Here is a 14971-nt window from a genome sequence, read left to right on the forward strand (position 1 = left end):
AATGCTGTTTTGGCGGTGTGTTTGTGCTTGTGCTTGTGCTTGTCCTCGTTCTAGTCCACTACTATAAGCGTGAAGTTCGCCTACTCCACCATTGAGGCGTGTGTATCTTTCCATGGAGTGCTTCCTTGGATTTATCGGCTGAGCAAATGTGATGAGTGTAGAATCTGCTGGGCCGTGGTTCGTGGTTCGGCGGGGGAGTGTGAAGATTAAGGTCGCGGGAGATTGAAAATTGGGTTTAGACGGTGTATGAGGGAGCATGTTGAGTTGTGTTTTCCCGTCATTTATTCTTTGCCTTGTGTGGCGGTGGAAAGCGAGACATGTGATTGAAGCACGGTACTTTTTCTCTGCTGGGGTTGAGATGTGGGGAGAACGAAGTAGTTTTTATAAGGCTTTGCGTTGGGTGTTGCTTGTCGTGGACATGCTTTTGTTAGGCGGCGATAAAACGGGATTCACAAGCAACCGACAGTTTAGTTTCACACTTGCGAAACGGATTGATACGATTGAACACAACAGAACATAAACTTCTCTGATATTTTTTCCGCGACAACAACTACATGCCCCCAACGCCAAGTAATGCACATCAACGTCTACATCTACTTCCTCCTCTTGCCGCCCCTATCCCCACCACCACCACCACTTCCGCCCTCCCCATCCTGAAACCTCCTCTTCTTGCCCTCCCTCTGCCAATACTCCTGCTTCTCCTTCTTCTCCCTCTCACTCTTCTTCTCCTTATTCTCCTCAATCTTCTTCTTATACGGCTCCTTGCGCTCCTCCTGCTTCTTGCGGCGCTTCTCCACCTTCTCCTTGCGGATAGTAAGAACCTGCTCCATCAGACGACGGGCCTTCTTCTCCTCGCCGCCCAGCACCACGGCGCGCTTCTGCATGTACGTCTCCTTGTTCTGGGGCTTCATGGTGGCCATCTGTGATTTGAAGGGCAGGTCGGCAGCGAGCTTGCGCGGGATGCGGAGCGGGTTGAAGACGCGGGTTTCGCGCACGACGGGGCGGTAGGCCGAGTTCTTTTGCAGCGGCGTGGGGATGTTGGCCGCGGCGCGCACAGCGCCCGTAAGACGCATGCCGGTCCAGGCCGTGCTTTCGCCTTCGTCGTCAGCCGTTGGCGGCGCAAGCAAGTTGGTGACGGTGTTGTAGAAGCGGCGGGGTTTGATGGGGTACCAGGCTCGCAGGAAGACGATGTCGCTCATGAGGATCTTGTCTTCGAAGGTTGCGCGGTAGTTGCCCTCTGGCTTGCTGAGTGCGCGTTTGATCTGCCCGCGCACGCCTGATACGGTGCGTATGCTTGCGCCCTCGAATTTTGCGATTTCTAGCGACGACTTGAACATGTCTTTTACAAAGGCTGTGTTCTTGAAGATCTTGTATGGATGGCCCGTGAGTTTTAGTTTCTTTACGATTTCGGTCGATTCGTCGACGTTGAGCACTACGCCTGTGGCGGAGATTCGGAAGCCTGGTGTTTTGTTTGAGAGGGAGTTCAGGCAGCAGAAACCAGTGTTGGGCGCGACGAGCGGGCCATAGAAAGTGCCGAAGCAATGCATGTGCTCGGGTGTGTACTTGAGCATGCGATTGCGCGTTCGCGAGTCGGATATGCTGTAGATGGGGAGAGTCTGGAACCGCCGCCATCCAAGGGAGAAGATGAGGGGATCGTTGGTCTTGAGGATCTTCTTGTGCCATCGATGGCGCTTGATGCGGATCTGGACGTATCCGAAGCGTTCTTCTGTAGGCGTGAGACCACCGATGAGGATTGGAAAGCGCGGGTTGAAGTGCGCCGAGAACTCGTAGGGGACCTTCTCCAGTACGATACGGGCATATGTGCCTGCCTTGTGACCTTCAACACGTACTCGCGATATCTCATCAAGCTGATCGAATTCAGCGCGGTTGATGTCGAGCTGCTTCTGAATCATCGCCTTCTGAGCGTCATACCAATCATCTTCGCCAAACTCTTCCTCCTCACCAGCTTCTTTACGAGCATTGGCTTTGTCGTTCATGAAACCTTCGCGATCCTCTTCCTCAAACCGCAGTTTCAGTTCCTCCTTCCTCTTCGCATTGCGTTCTCGTTCTTTTTCAATCGTCGTGGCCTCATCATCGTCTTCTCCTGACTCTGCTTCCGCTTCGTCCCCGCCGAACTTCTCGCCAGATTCCAAATCCTCAAACTCTCCATCACCCTCATCATCCTCATCGAAGCCCTCAAAGTCTTCATCCTCCTCTTCGCCGTCTCCCGATTTGCCATTCATGTGGCCAGAAGCGAATCGGCTTTTGAGAGCTTCGATGTTCTCCTCGTCCTCCCACCTCGCTGCCAATTCTTCGTAGTTGAATCGGGCAATGTAACGATCTTCAGCGTGTGCGGCGTCTTCAATCCTCGACTTCTTGAAAAATCCACCATCGTCTTCATCTTCTTCGATAGCCTCTACGTCATCAGCACCCGTCCACTTCTTGATAACGTCCTCTGGCGCAAGCTCCAGGTTGTACATCATCTTTGCAAGATCCGTGACTCGGTATGGCCGTTTTTGTCCATGCAGCTTCGCGGCGTTTTCACGAAGGTTGGCTTTCCATCGCAAAGCACCATCGTCGTCATCATCATCGTCTTCTTCCTCCTCAGAATCGGAATCACCCTCTTCCAAGTCTTCCAAATCCGGTTCGTCTCCAGATATGGAACCCAGATCTGAATCGCTGTCGGCGAATGCCAGGTCTTCAGCTGTGTCACCGTTTCGATCGGATTCTTTGCGCGCAAGCTTGGGCTTGCCGTTCGAAGCACCGTTGGAATCCAAGAATCCTGTGTCGTCCTCATCGTCTTCGGCATCGCTGTGATCCTGCTGAAGCTCCTCATCGTCGCTGTCAATACCGTCGAGGTCCGCGTCGTCGATCTCCTCAGCATCCGCCGCTCTGGCTTTCCGCTGCGACCTTCTTCCAGTATCTGCAGCATCATCGTCGTCAATGTTGTTGTCGACAATCTTGCCGCCGCTGAAGAGCCTGAATCCGCGGTCATCTTCACCCAGCAGCTTCCTTCCGCCCTGCAGACCGATCATCATCTGCTCGCCCAACCCAGCCTCCGAGTAGTCTTTATCCGGGTCGAACGTAGACGTCTTGACATCGATGTACACAGCATCCTTATCCACCAGCACACCACCAACATCCGACATGGGCGCATACAAAATCTTTTGCTTGTCGCCCAACCGTGTGCGCTTCTTCTTTCCGCCAATCTTCTCTTTCTGCTTCTCCGCAAAAGGCGTAGGACATGGATCCGGCAGCGCCTCTGTCGAAGACACAGTAAGATCGCCCACACCTGGAATGTGGACCCGCGACCCACCAGCCGGAAAGTTTGTGCCTCTCAGATAGCCGTACAGCGCAACGGTGCGATCGCACTTTGGGTCCTGCTCGATATCCGTCGGCGGCGTGATGTCCAAGAAGCGATCCGCCAGACAATATGGATGCGAGTTCCTCCACACCAACGGCCTCGGGTTCTTCATAACACTCAAAAACCTCGAAAGATTCATAATCTCTCTGTCGGGGTACCGTCCATTCACCACGCCAGAGAGGTAAAATAGCTTCGCGCCCTGGTACAATTCGCTCCAAAACCTGTGCTTGAGCCTCTTCTTCTGCAACTTGAGCGTCTCCTGCTTCCTAAACAGATCCAAGTGCGTGAGGATACCGAAGACATTTCCCGGCATACCCGACGACGAAAGCACATTCAAAAACTCCATCGTCTCCATTTCGAAGCCATAGTTGCCGTCGATCATGAGCAGCACGATGTCGACAATCTTGGCCGTGTCGATCATGCTGGCCAGCGAGTCGGCGGGACATTCTATGAACGTGAGGCGGCGGCGCTTCGAGGTGACGACTGTGAGGGGCCCCGTGGGCGTCGAGAGCGTCTGCTTGGTGTAGCGTTTGATCAGACTTTTGATGAGGAGCGTCTTTCCCACACCCGAGGGGCCGACGACGCCGACGATGATCGGAGGTGCTTCTTCGGGGAGGCGGTCGACGAGCGGGACGTGGAGGCGCTTTTCTTTGACCTGCGCGTATCAACATGTCGTCCCATGTAGAAGGAAAGAATCCAATGAAAGAAGAACATACATCGTGAGAGCGCGACGCCTGCTTGTGCAATTTCCCCGGTGTCGCATAAGCAAAAGCCTTTGGATTCCTCTCTCCCGTATGCGGCTTCTTCTCTTTGCCCTTCCTATGCGGCCGATTCGCCTGGTCCGCCATGATTATGAAAGATTCTCTCCTTGCCCAGACTCAACGCACAAAAGAAGTCGTGAAAGTCGGAAAGAAGCGCGGGAGAAAACACCAGCAGCCGTCGTGCGCGCAAAGTGTCGAGTGCAGCGGCGATGTCAACCTCTGGATTCGCGATTCTCCAAAATTTCGACGCTAGCGACGCGCCAAGAGGAAACGACAGGGATCGTCTTATCGATATGCCTGTAGTGGGGCACGAACATGGTGGGATGGAGACACGAGATGATGGGGGGGCAATCCGGCCGGAGCGCACGTCATCGTCAGCTGCGTCGCATAAACAAGGCTTTAGAGGGGCTCTCTCATTGTACTGTAGGAGGGGGGAGGGGCAGATGAGACTACGCTAGAGTACCTATATAAGTCCCGTCTGACGCGTGCTACAATACACCACTTGCAACCTACCTTACAACCACAACACAGACCAAGTACTCCTCCACATACACAACCATCCAACATCATGGCCCAGTTCAACGTGCGTCGCGTCCTCGTTCTACCCCCCACATCCCACTAACACCCCATCCTACAGGTCACACTCGCAAAGGATGCCCCGCATGAGGAGCTCGACAAGGCCAAGCAGCACGTCAAGGACCAGGGCGGCAAGATCGTCCACGAGTTCACCCTGATCAAGGGCTTCACGTACGTATTCTCCCATATATATCATGACAGCGTCAACGGCATGTGCTGACTCCACGACAGCGCTGAGATCCCCGACGATGCCGTCTCGACGCTTTCGTCCAACAAGCACGTCACCGTCGAGAAGGACAGCGAGGTGAAGACGCAATAGAGCGGCTGCGTGCACGACATGATGATAAGGAAGCATGGGATGAATGAGTCTGGTACCGTAAAGGCGCCATCACTGGGTATATAACAATAGACGACTTCTAATATCGCCTTGCTGCCTCTGCCGACCTACCTCACTTCCTCTGCCGATTCTGAGTTCTCCCTTCTTCCACCTTCCCGACTCCCCGAAGACTCAGATACACATCTGTGCCCCACCCCCACAGGCTCTGCACCGCAATACCTCCCCCAAAGTACTCGGCATAAGCCCTGCCCAGCGGTAACCCATAACCCAGTCCCGCCAGGCTGTTTCCTCCATCTCCCCCCGGTCCTGACATCACGTTCAGCACGTCCATGCCCCCGCCCGAGCTTTGCCCTGACAGTGTCGACGATGCCTGGTCATCGTTGAAAGTCGTGAAACTGTAGTCCCATATATGTTGTAGGTTCTCAGGCGATATACCACCTCCGCGGTCCCTGATGCGAATCGTCACACCTGGTGTGCTGTGTTTGAGCGGCCGAATCTGCGAGTCGGTCGTGCCCTTCTTGCCCGTGAAGTGTTCCGAGGCTACATCGGTGTTTCCCTGATCAACATTGCTGATTACATCCGTTTCCATGTCCTCAGGGTCGTCGCTTTGAAGCAGGGTTTCGGGTAGCGGGGCGATGGTGATTTCGATGGACTCGCGCTCCATGCCACTTTCCACTGTTGCGCGGAACGCATTCTTGAGCAGCTCGGTGATGATGTACTCCAGGTGAACGGGAACATGTGCGAATGTGTAGTCAGGCTCTCCGTTGACCACAAAATGCGGTCGTACGCCGTATTTTAGCTCGCATATCTCGCCTACGACATTCGCGCAATGATCTACAATTCTCGCAGGCTTCAGATCCGTGTCGATAACACCAATGAAGCCCGGACTGCCCTCCTGTTCATGCATGATCTCGTTGTGTGGCTGGCTCGAGAAGTGCAGCGAGAGGTGCTGTTCTGCAATCAGGCGCGTGCCTATTCTCGCCCGCAGATGTTCGTCCAAAAAGCGTGTCACGTCTTTCGGGCTGATGTATTTTCTAGCTTCCAAAAACCCTCTTGCCAGTATGCTGATCGTGTTCGCGTGTGTTTGTACGAGGTCAGCCATGACTTCGGTGAACTTGACTTCTTCCTCCAACGTCGTTATCTCTTGCTCTGCCCATGGCAACAGCGTCGATAGACTGTGAATGTAGTTGGAGTGTATCTTCGATACATGTGGATTTGATACGACGATGAATGGCAGGTTTCGCAGCGATTGAATGCGATGTGCGAGCCGCCCAGGCAGGATGGAGAGGGTGAAATTGGCAGAGGTGAGCAGTTGTTGCGTCGTGAGAGGCGGTCTGCCGTGTCTGTATGTCACGTATAGCTGTTAGTTATTTGTCAAAGGTGGAGACGACTGATGTACTGACTTCACAAGATCCGCAAGAGTCAGCGGGTGCAGTGGGAGACTTGCTAGTCGCGAGATATCGTTATCCGTAACCGTCCTGGTGTGTAGTCTCCCTCTCGAGAACAAACCGCTGCTTGTTCTTCGAGCTGTGCGTGGACAGCTTAATCGTATAATATGCGATTGGATAATTAGAGGTCTCTGGACGCATGCCATTGTTGCTTCAGCTGGTATTTCTCATAACCTGGGGCTGTAGTTGATTGGTGGGGATGGATCTGACAGGGCTTCAGACGGCCGCGTCAATGTTATCTTTGCGGAGAGCGTGGCATGCGCCAGGTAGGGTAACAATGGCTGAACAAGACAAACACTTGCGCTCGTGGAGTAGTAATCGAGTTGTGCGGCTGGTAGGCGAAGCTCTGTCAAGCTCACGCGAGGTAAGATGACCAAGCGCTGAATCGGGATCATATGGCGTCATATGTATTTAGTGCAAAGGAATCAACCCAGCACCATTAATTACATGGAGGGGGAATTCCAACCGATGGTTTCAACGAACTTTGCAACTGTCAAAAATCAATCGCATAATTCTTCCGCAATATTCAGCCTCACGTATTGTCAATGGCGCACTCCACTCTGAAGGCCTAGCACTTCATAGCTTCAAAGCGATTGCCAATCCCAACTTCGCAGTCAGCAGTTGCGATACTACCGTCTAAGAGAGTCCAGAAAGAAAAGAGCGCTAAGCTGTAGCCGGCCCGGCCCGTTTGGGATGAATCAACATGCGCCACTTGAACCCCACGATACAGTCCTCCAACTCACTTTCCGTAAGGTCGTTCTTACCGCAGTAATTTCAAACTTTGCTTTCTACCCATTCTTCGACTTGCACTCGTCTAGTCCGCCCATTTAGCCTGCTCGACACCCCATTGATTGTTCACACGATGCCATTATCAGCACCCGCAAAGCCTCATGTTCTGCTGCTGTCCCTTGAACTCAGTTCATATTTCGACGAGCTCTACCAACGAATCCTGAGCAAGTTGAACAACGTTGCCACCCTCGCCCGCGCCAGGAAACCAGAGTCAGCACTACAACGTCTAGCGGATCAGCCACCGCACGCCGTCCTCGTCACCGATAGTAAAATCGCAGAGTATCGTGCTGTTCGTGCTGGACTTCTTGACTACGTTCGGGCAGGTGGCATACTTGTTCTCATGGGCGAGTTCAGCTCGTCGATCAGACCACCAGATCTGGACAAGTTCTTCCGAGAAGCAGGCCTGTCATGGACGTACGCGGACTATATGCGCACCAGGGTTTATCGAAACGGCGCCGAAGGGGCATCTTCACACCTCTCCCTACCCTCAAGTTATAGCCAGAAAGCTGTCTTCCTTGCAAATGTGTCTGTCAATGATGCATGGTACCTGCCAACTGAGTCGTCGAGAACTCAATCTCTGGTTTTCTCCCCAGAGCGGATCCAGGACCTACAGCAAACTCCAATCGCTCTCACCAATATAGGGAGCGGTAAGCTTGGGTATGTGGGTGATGTGAATGGGGAAGAAGAGTCAGACGAAGTTATACTAGCTATGTGCGGGTTGTTTCATGTTGCATGAAGAGCTTGAGCTTCAGGTTCGAAGATCTCACATGGCAATTGGAAGAAAATCCTCATTAGTGACATCCATCAGATTTGTTCGATGCCGCTTCACGTACGGCCTCATGACTTACTTACCTTGTCATTACCCATATCTCAGAGGTCGAGTTGGCTTCAAGCATCTATTTGAACCAGAGAATATATTGCTCAGTTTGTCTACGCAGAATAACGCTATTGTACATGATGCGTTCTGCTTTGGCCAGCCTCCAGGAGTAAACTATAGAGCTGTTTCCGGGTGACACCAGGAGCACAAGGGTTCCACACGGTGAGGTAGCAGATCCGACTTCGTCAGCCCATGCAGTTTTTACACCGCACTGACAAGCAGAACATACCTGTTTTGTTGAATCACCGCATCTAAGAATTGACAAGCAGAGCATATCTGCTTTTCCAAATGTCTTCATCTACGGCCTTTACTGTCGTAACATGCTCGACACACCATATTACCCAGTTTTGCAAATCTCTCGCTACTGCGAAAGACAAGATACGAAGAGGGAGACTCTCAGTAAACTGTCAAAGCAGGAAGTGAGCTACATTCTTTGTGGCTCCTACAAGCCGTAAGACTACACAATTAAAATTTGGTTGAGTGTACACAAGGCGTATACAACTTCATTTTAAGGTACAAGAATTTACAATAAACTCAGTTGTAGATGTCACGGGTGCATGATTTCACTGCAACATCCTGGTATTTCGATTGGCCGAGAGAGAGTCTACTTGTTCAAGACTCCATCCCCCTTGATGTCAAAGGGTGTAAATGATCAAAGATACCGCTAGAGAGAATGGCTTCTGAAGATGAAGTGAACTACGCCGTTCTTACGGTTGACTAAGAGGCATCTTACGTCGTATTGATTTGATTATTTGTTTGTTGGTCGGTCTATTCCTCTTGACCTCGAAGCTATACCAAGATCAGGGAGTGAGAAGATGCCCATTATCACGGTCACCGCCGCTGCCAACCCATTCAATAACATTGTTGCCTTCTCTTTCTTATTCGGCCATACTGCCTTTTATATACCATAGGGTAATGTAAGCAACGCTCGAGGGGCTCTTATAGAAACTCTTACTGACTCTTTAAGAAGAGAGAGGTTTTTAAGAGTATGCTTTTTTGTAGGACTATCTATATATGAAGCAATCATCTTGCCTCGGTAAGATGAGAAATGCATCTTCCAAGTAAGGGCTTTGGATAGTTTTGGATAGGCTGAGCTGGACTGCGTTTAGCATCTCTTATAGTCCATTCTCTGCTCTTTTAGGGAGTAAGCTGCATTCTTTGTGGCTCCTACGAGCTGCAAAACTACGAAGTAAAGTTGAGAAATGTATACGCAAGGCGCATACAGTCAAAAACTCGGGCATATAACTTCTATACTAAATACAGCTGTAGTTGTCCAGCTGTCGAATAATTTCGGTGCACCTTGGTTCCTGGTATTTCGATTGACCAAGAAGATGATGCTACCTCGACTATCGATCGTAAAAAACACCAATTTCAGAGCACCCAATATGTTCGAAATTTCAACACACAGAGTGAGTTGTGCAATACAGTGAAAAGCCCCCTTTTCAGATTATACGCTATATTCACTCTACGATACGATCTTACAACTTACCATACACATTTACGAATACACAGATACATTAGAACTTGAAGAATACATCTACTTGTTTGCAGCTATTCTATAGGCTCTACTTGCCTGCACTACGCGCGTTAGAAGTAAGCAGCCAGGTATCCCACCTCTTGGTTAGTCGAAATACCCAGAACTAAGTACCTAGGTTGCAGCGAGGTCTCGCAACAGCTTGACAACTACATGTAAAAACTGTGTGAAATTTCTACGCCTTGCGTATAGGTTGTATACGCCTGCTAGCATGTTTGTCTTTGTAGTACTTTCACTCTTGTAGTTTAGGGTTGTTGTGTTGCTGCAAAGAACGGACCTTGATTCTGGGTATCCCGACTAACCAAGAGCCCGCACACCAGCTACGTGGCCTTAGGCCTTTGCAAAGCTTATGAATGAACCAACCAACCAACTACCTCGAACATCATTCAGACCATCGACCCAAACCCAAGTCGAGCCAGGGGGTTCAGTCACACGACACAACAACGAGAAGTAACCAGGTTGAAGTGTAAAGATCTATTCGTATCTTCTATGAGATCAACGTGTAAGATGGAGTCATAACAAGCTCATAATGATTTTGTGGTATCCAGACGCCGACCATGACCACACCCTCACACATTACTGTCGTAGGCTAACGTCGTAAGCCTGTCAAACGCACACCTCTATCGCACCCATGAACCAAAATGAAACTTTTCCTCGTCTGCAAAACATCTAGTCGTCCTCGTCGGAGAAGACCTCCTCACCGCGCTTGCGGCGAGCCATACGATCCTTCTTCTTCTTGCGCATCTCGGAGGATGTGAGCTTGGCCTTCTTCTTCTGCGACGCGATTTTATTGCCTGAAAAACGTTAGCTTTGCGTCAAGCGGCAAGGGAAGAGAGCAGAACCCATGGCATCGTAGGTCTCAACCTCCTCTCCGTCGTCCTTAGCCAGGCGTGGCCCGGCACCTTGTCCTTGAACCCAGTTGTGTCCCGAAGGAGTCATACGACCATCCATGACAGCCCAGACTTCCTCGGTGAGATCCTTGGTGAACTCGGCAGAGTGAGTGATGATGATGACACCACCCTCGAAGGACTTGATGGCCTTGGATAGGGCACCGAGAGAGTCGCGGTCGAGGTAGTTAGTAGGTTCGTCAAGAACGATCAAGTGGGGGCGTTGCCACGAGCAGGCAGCAAGGACGACCTTGACACGCTGACCACCGGACAGACCACGCATACGTGAGTGGGAGACGAGCTCGGCGTCGAGACCAAATTGAGCGCAGTGGGCCTCAATCTCCTTGCGGACAAGGGGACGGAATTGACCGCTGGCAAGAGCCTCCTTCTGATCGACATCAGCAACCATCTTGGCGTGGGAAGCCATGATCTCGGAACGGGGAATCCATAGGTTGTCAGCAGTCATCATGGGAGTCCACCTCTCGTTCTTCATGCCAACGTTCTCACCAAGGGCGAACGAACACTCGTACTCGTACGAGTTCTTGAACTTCCTGCGGGAGTTGATGCCAATGACGCGGCGTTGTGTGTCCTGGAACTTGTAGATCTTGTCCATGGCCTTCTCGTCCTCCTCGGTGACGATCTTGTTGGCACGGTCCATGGTCTCACGGTCCTCACCAGTCTGGAATCGCCATTGGATGTACTCAGAGGGTGTGCTGTCCAAGTGGTGATCGATATGGGCGAAAGCGTGCTGCTTGATGTAGGCGATACGGATGTTCTCGTGGTGGTAAATCTCACCCTGAGTAGGGACAAGTTCACCAGTCAGGACGTTGACGAGAGTGGACTTGCCAGCACCGTTGGGACCAATGACGGCGATACGGGATCCAAGCGAGCACTGGAAGGTAATATCGGCGATCTGGGGCTTGGAGGTACCCTCGTACTGGAAGCTCATGTTGGTGGCACGGAGAATGGCCTTGGCCTTGGTCTTGACACCCTCGAGGAAACCAGGCTCGGGGAACTTGAACTCCATGTCGGAGGCGCTGAGCTCGTGGTAGGACTTGGCAGATGGCACGCGCTTGACGAACTCGTCGAGGTTACCCCTGTAACGCTTGAGCTTGAAGCGCTCGTAGTGGATAACGTGCTGGATGATGTTGTTCAAGAACTTGCTGTCGTGGGAGATGACAATGGATGTGCAGGGCGAGTTCGTGAGGTAGTCCTCGAGCCACTTGACGTTCTTGACGTCCAAGTGGTTGGTGGGCTCGTCGAGCAAAAGAATATCGGGCTGCTCGAACACGGCACGAGCAAGCGCGAGCTTCATCTTCCAGCCACCGGACAAAGCTCCGATGGAACCGTTGTACATGTCGTTGGTGAAACCGAACTCGTTGAGGGTGTTCTGAACCTCCTCATCGGGTTTCTCGATGCCGACCGACTTCAGCTTCTTCTGAGTCCAGCCAAGAACGGTCTCCTCGGTATCAGCAGAGTCCAAGTCGTGCTCGACGTACACAGTCTTGACCTCGTTCTGCTTAGGGAAACCCTCGACCTGCTCGTTGTTGATAGCACGCATGAGGGTTGTCTTTCCAGAACCGTTGGGGCCGAGCAGACCGTAACGCTGGCCACGCTTCAGGCGCAGATGGGTCTGGTTCAGCAGAATCTTAGCACCGTAGGCCAAGTTGAATGTGCAGTTGCAGAGATCCTCGCCCTCCTCCTCATCGGGCTCAACGGCACCCTCCTCAGCAGCGCCGGGGATGGAGCGCTTGCGGAGAGCATCGGTGATGTCCTTGGCCTCCTCGTCGCCAACAAGCACGGCAATGAAGGGACCAGCGTTAGCCTGCCAGTTGAGCGGCTCGTAGTCCTTCTCGTCGATGAGCTGACCACCGATGGCACCAACGTAGTTGACAACGGGAGTGAACTTGTCGTCGATCTTGAACTTGGAGGGCATAACGCTCTTGAGAGCGCCAGCGACGGTCTCGACATCGCCGTCCTTTGAGATCTCAGGGGCCTTGCCGTCCTTAACGTGACCGACACGGATGAGGGTGTCGAGACCCTGGCGGGTCTTCTCACGGGCCTCGGGGTCGGCAAGGTTGTCGTGGTTCTTCTCGAGAGCAGGCATCAGCTTGGGCAAGAAAGCGGCGACAATCTGGGGGTCCTCGACAAGCTTGCACATGTTGTCGATGATGACGGCCGTCTTACGCTTGATGGCAGTCTCGCGCTCGACGAGACCACGCTCGAGCAGGGGCACCATGATGGCAAGGGTAGGCTCGTGCACATCAGTGACGAAAGTGGTGGCACCGAGCAAGTGAACAGTCTCGGGGACGTTCTCAGGCTTAGCGATACACTTGATGAGCTCGGGGATAAAGCGCTCGATATCCTTGTTGGAGATGAGGCTGCAGAGTGTCTCCATGGTGGCGTAAGCGGCCTTCTTGACCTCGGGCTTGGTGTCCCACATGGCACCAGAAATGACGGGGATCAGGTCTGGGACACGGAAAGCCATCTGTGCGGGGGCGCTCTTGGTGAGGACCTCGATGCACTTAAGATCGCACATCTTCTCGGGCCACTTCTGAGCGGTCTCGAGAGATTTGATGATGTGAGGGATGATGGCCTTGACGGCGTTGGGGTTCGCGGCAGCGACGATGGACTCGGCGGCGGTCTGGGCAGCGACCTTGACGCCGCTCATCTTGTCACCGACAGCGGCCAGCACGTTCGGCAGGAGGGCGACGAGGTAGGGCTCGACGGCGGCGGAGACGTGCGAGTGCTGGGCGATGGCGCGGATGGCATCGAGGGCACGCTCGCGGGCGACGGCATCCTTCTTGCTGGCGAGCTGCTTCTTGAGCAGTTCAACAGCCCTGGGTATTGTTAGCGGTGTTGTGGTGGGGGAGGCGAGACAGGAGAGGGGCAAAGTATAGACATACTTGGTGGGCGCATCAGCCTCCTCAATGTCTCCGTTGATGAAGGTGGCAATGGCGCTGGCGGCAGAGTTGATCTCGTCCTGGGCCTTGGAGACGGTCAACTTGCTCATCAGCTCCTCAAGTGCCTTGAGGGCCTTGGAGTTTTCCGACTTGACGGCCGCGGCATCGTGTGCAGCAGCGGGAGCCATTTTTATGGTTATGATAGACAAAAGCCTATCTACCGGGTATCAAAAGACGCACAGCCGCGAGAAGTTGACTCGCAGCGTTCTATGTTTCCGACTCAAAGACAGAAACAAGGAAAGAACCCTAGGGGTGAAGTGAGAGGAGAGAGAGAGTGGAAAGGCTCTCGGTGGTGGGAGGGGAACATTTTATGGTGGGCTGGATGAATTTTTGGCAATCGCTAGCCGATACGCACGGGCCGCCACTCTAACAACTCAACCGGGGCGCATCGCCCTCGGAACCGTCAGGAGTTCACTACGGCCAACAGAAGACCAGAGTTTTCACTTTTTGCCGCCTCTTGAGCCCGCTTCCCCAGTAATTCTGGAACGTGCTTTTTCCGCTGCTGCGTCAATTTGTGCGAGTCGACCAGCTGCATTGCTTCTGTCAGCCATGTCGCAGACCACGTTGCAACAACGAAACCGAGTCTACTCGTGGCGACTTTCGAGCATGCGCGCTGACCGCCCTTTTTGTACCAAACACATCCTAGCTGACGGGACCCAACAAATCGAGGCACTTGAATTACAGAGCATGGAACGCCGGAGCCTTGCGTCAATCGCCTTTCCAATTCCCCCGCCTGTCAAAGACTAATTCACAACCTGCGCAGGCAAGAGTTCAACACACCATTGTACCTGAGATACTTTGGGACATGTTGGCTGCCAGTAGACATCAGGGTCCTGGCTTGCAGTCTTCTAGAAGAGCGGCAAACACCTGACGCTACTAGCGTGACCCTGCAGATACGCCGCTACGGCCTCGTACGGAACAAACATACCTGCCCGATTCAACCGATGTCGAGGCAACGCAAGTTGTTCGTTTTAGTATTTACACTATTCGCCGAATACTTCTACTGAAATACACCTCACTTGAATAGCAGAAGTTTGATCCATATTTGATGAACGAAAATACGTCACTTGACCTTCCTCCCGCCAAAAACCCCACGACAGATGCGCCCTCAGGCCCTAAAAGACCATCACCGTGGACGCATTCGCAGAAGAGGAGGATCAGAAGAATTTGTCGTGCATGCTAGCTAATAACCTTTCCTTAGACAATCGTGCGAACAAGCAGTATTGGTCACGATGCTTTCACCATCTTCAATTTCGCTCGTCACCTGCGAATCAGCGTCAGCATGAATACTGTCCTTGCAAAGACTGCACATCTGTTCTCTCTTGTGGCCCTCGCTTCGAACGCTTGTCAGCGGCCCGTTCCCCATCACGCAGCACAGATCGCTGAGCAGCATGTCCTCGACCATGCGCTCGTTATCGATAGTTACCCCGGATTT

The 14971-nt window shown here is 52.6% G+C and overlaps 5 protein-coding genes across 5 annotated transcripts; 2 read left to right on the top strand and 3 right to left on the bottom strand.

Annotated features, from left to right (window-relative positions):
• Positions 1–593: 593 nt before the first annotated feature.
• Positions 594–4324, bottom strand: P153DRAFT_398208 (DUF663-domain-containing protein; the record flags this gene model as incomplete). The annotated part of the gene is made up of 2 exons (XM_033671624.1): positions 4081–4324; positions 594–4019 (listed from the first exon to the last, which is right to left on the bottom strand). The coding sequence occupies exons 1-2, from the start codon at positions 4210–4212 to the stop codon at positions 594–596; spliced, it is 3558 nt and encodes a 1185-aa protein (XP_033521993.1). The 5' UTR covers positions 4213–4324.
• Positions 4325–4476: 152 nt separating this feature from the next.
• On the top strand, positions 4477–5085 carry P153DRAFT_52284 (uncharacterized protein). The gene is made up of 3 exons (XM_033673254.1): positions 4477–4708; positions 4763–4872; positions 4933–5085. The coding sequence occupies exons 1-3, from the start codon at positions 4694–4696 to the stop codon at positions 5018–5020; spliced, it is 213 nt and encodes a 70-aa protein (XP_033521994.1). The 5' UTR covers positions 4477–4693; the 3' UTR covers positions 5021–5085.
• P153DRAFT_343808 (mitochondrial pyruvate dehydrogenase kinase-like protein) lies at positions 5058–6814 on the bottom strand. The gene is made up of 2 exons (XM_033666022.1): positions 6442–6814; positions 5058–6381 (listed from the first exon to the last, which is right to left on the bottom strand). The coding sequence occupies exons 1-2, from the start codon at positions 6630–6632 to the stop codon at positions 5151–5153; spliced, it is 1422 nt and encodes a 473-aa protein (XP_033521995.1). The 5' UTR covers positions 6633–6814; the 3' UTR covers positions 5058–5150.
• Positions 6815–7176: 362 nt separating this feature from the next.
• P153DRAFT_52310 (uncharacterized protein) lies at positions 7177–8091 on the top strand. Its single transcript, XM_033673255.1, has one exon. The coding sequence runs from the start codon at positions 7349–7351 to the stop codon at positions 8009–8011; it is 663 nt and encodes a 220-aa protein (XP_033521996.1). The 5' UTR covers positions 7177–7348; the 3' UTR covers positions 8012–8091.
• Positions 8092–10490: 2399 nt separating this feature from the next.
• On the bottom strand, positions 10491–13664 carry P153DRAFT_358477 (ARM repeat-containing protein; the record flags this gene model as incomplete). The annotated part of the gene is made up of 2 exons (XM_033666806.1): positions 10491–13413; positions 13480–13664. The coding sequence occupies 2 exons, from the start codon at positions 13662–13664 to the stop codon at positions 10491–10493; spliced, it is 3108 nt and encodes a 1035-aa protein (XP_033521997.1).
• Positions 13665–14971: the final 1307 nt, after the last annotated feature.

The sequence above is a fragment of the Dothidotthia symphoricarpi genome (genome assembly GCF_010015815.1).
Source record: "Dothidotthia symphoricarpi CBS 119687 unplaced genomic scaffold P153scaffold_14, whole genome shotgun sequence".
NCBI classification, from domain to species: Eukaryota; Fungi; Ascomycota; class Dothideomycetes; order Pleosporales; family Dothidotthiaceae; genus Dothidotthia; species Dothidotthia symphoricarpi.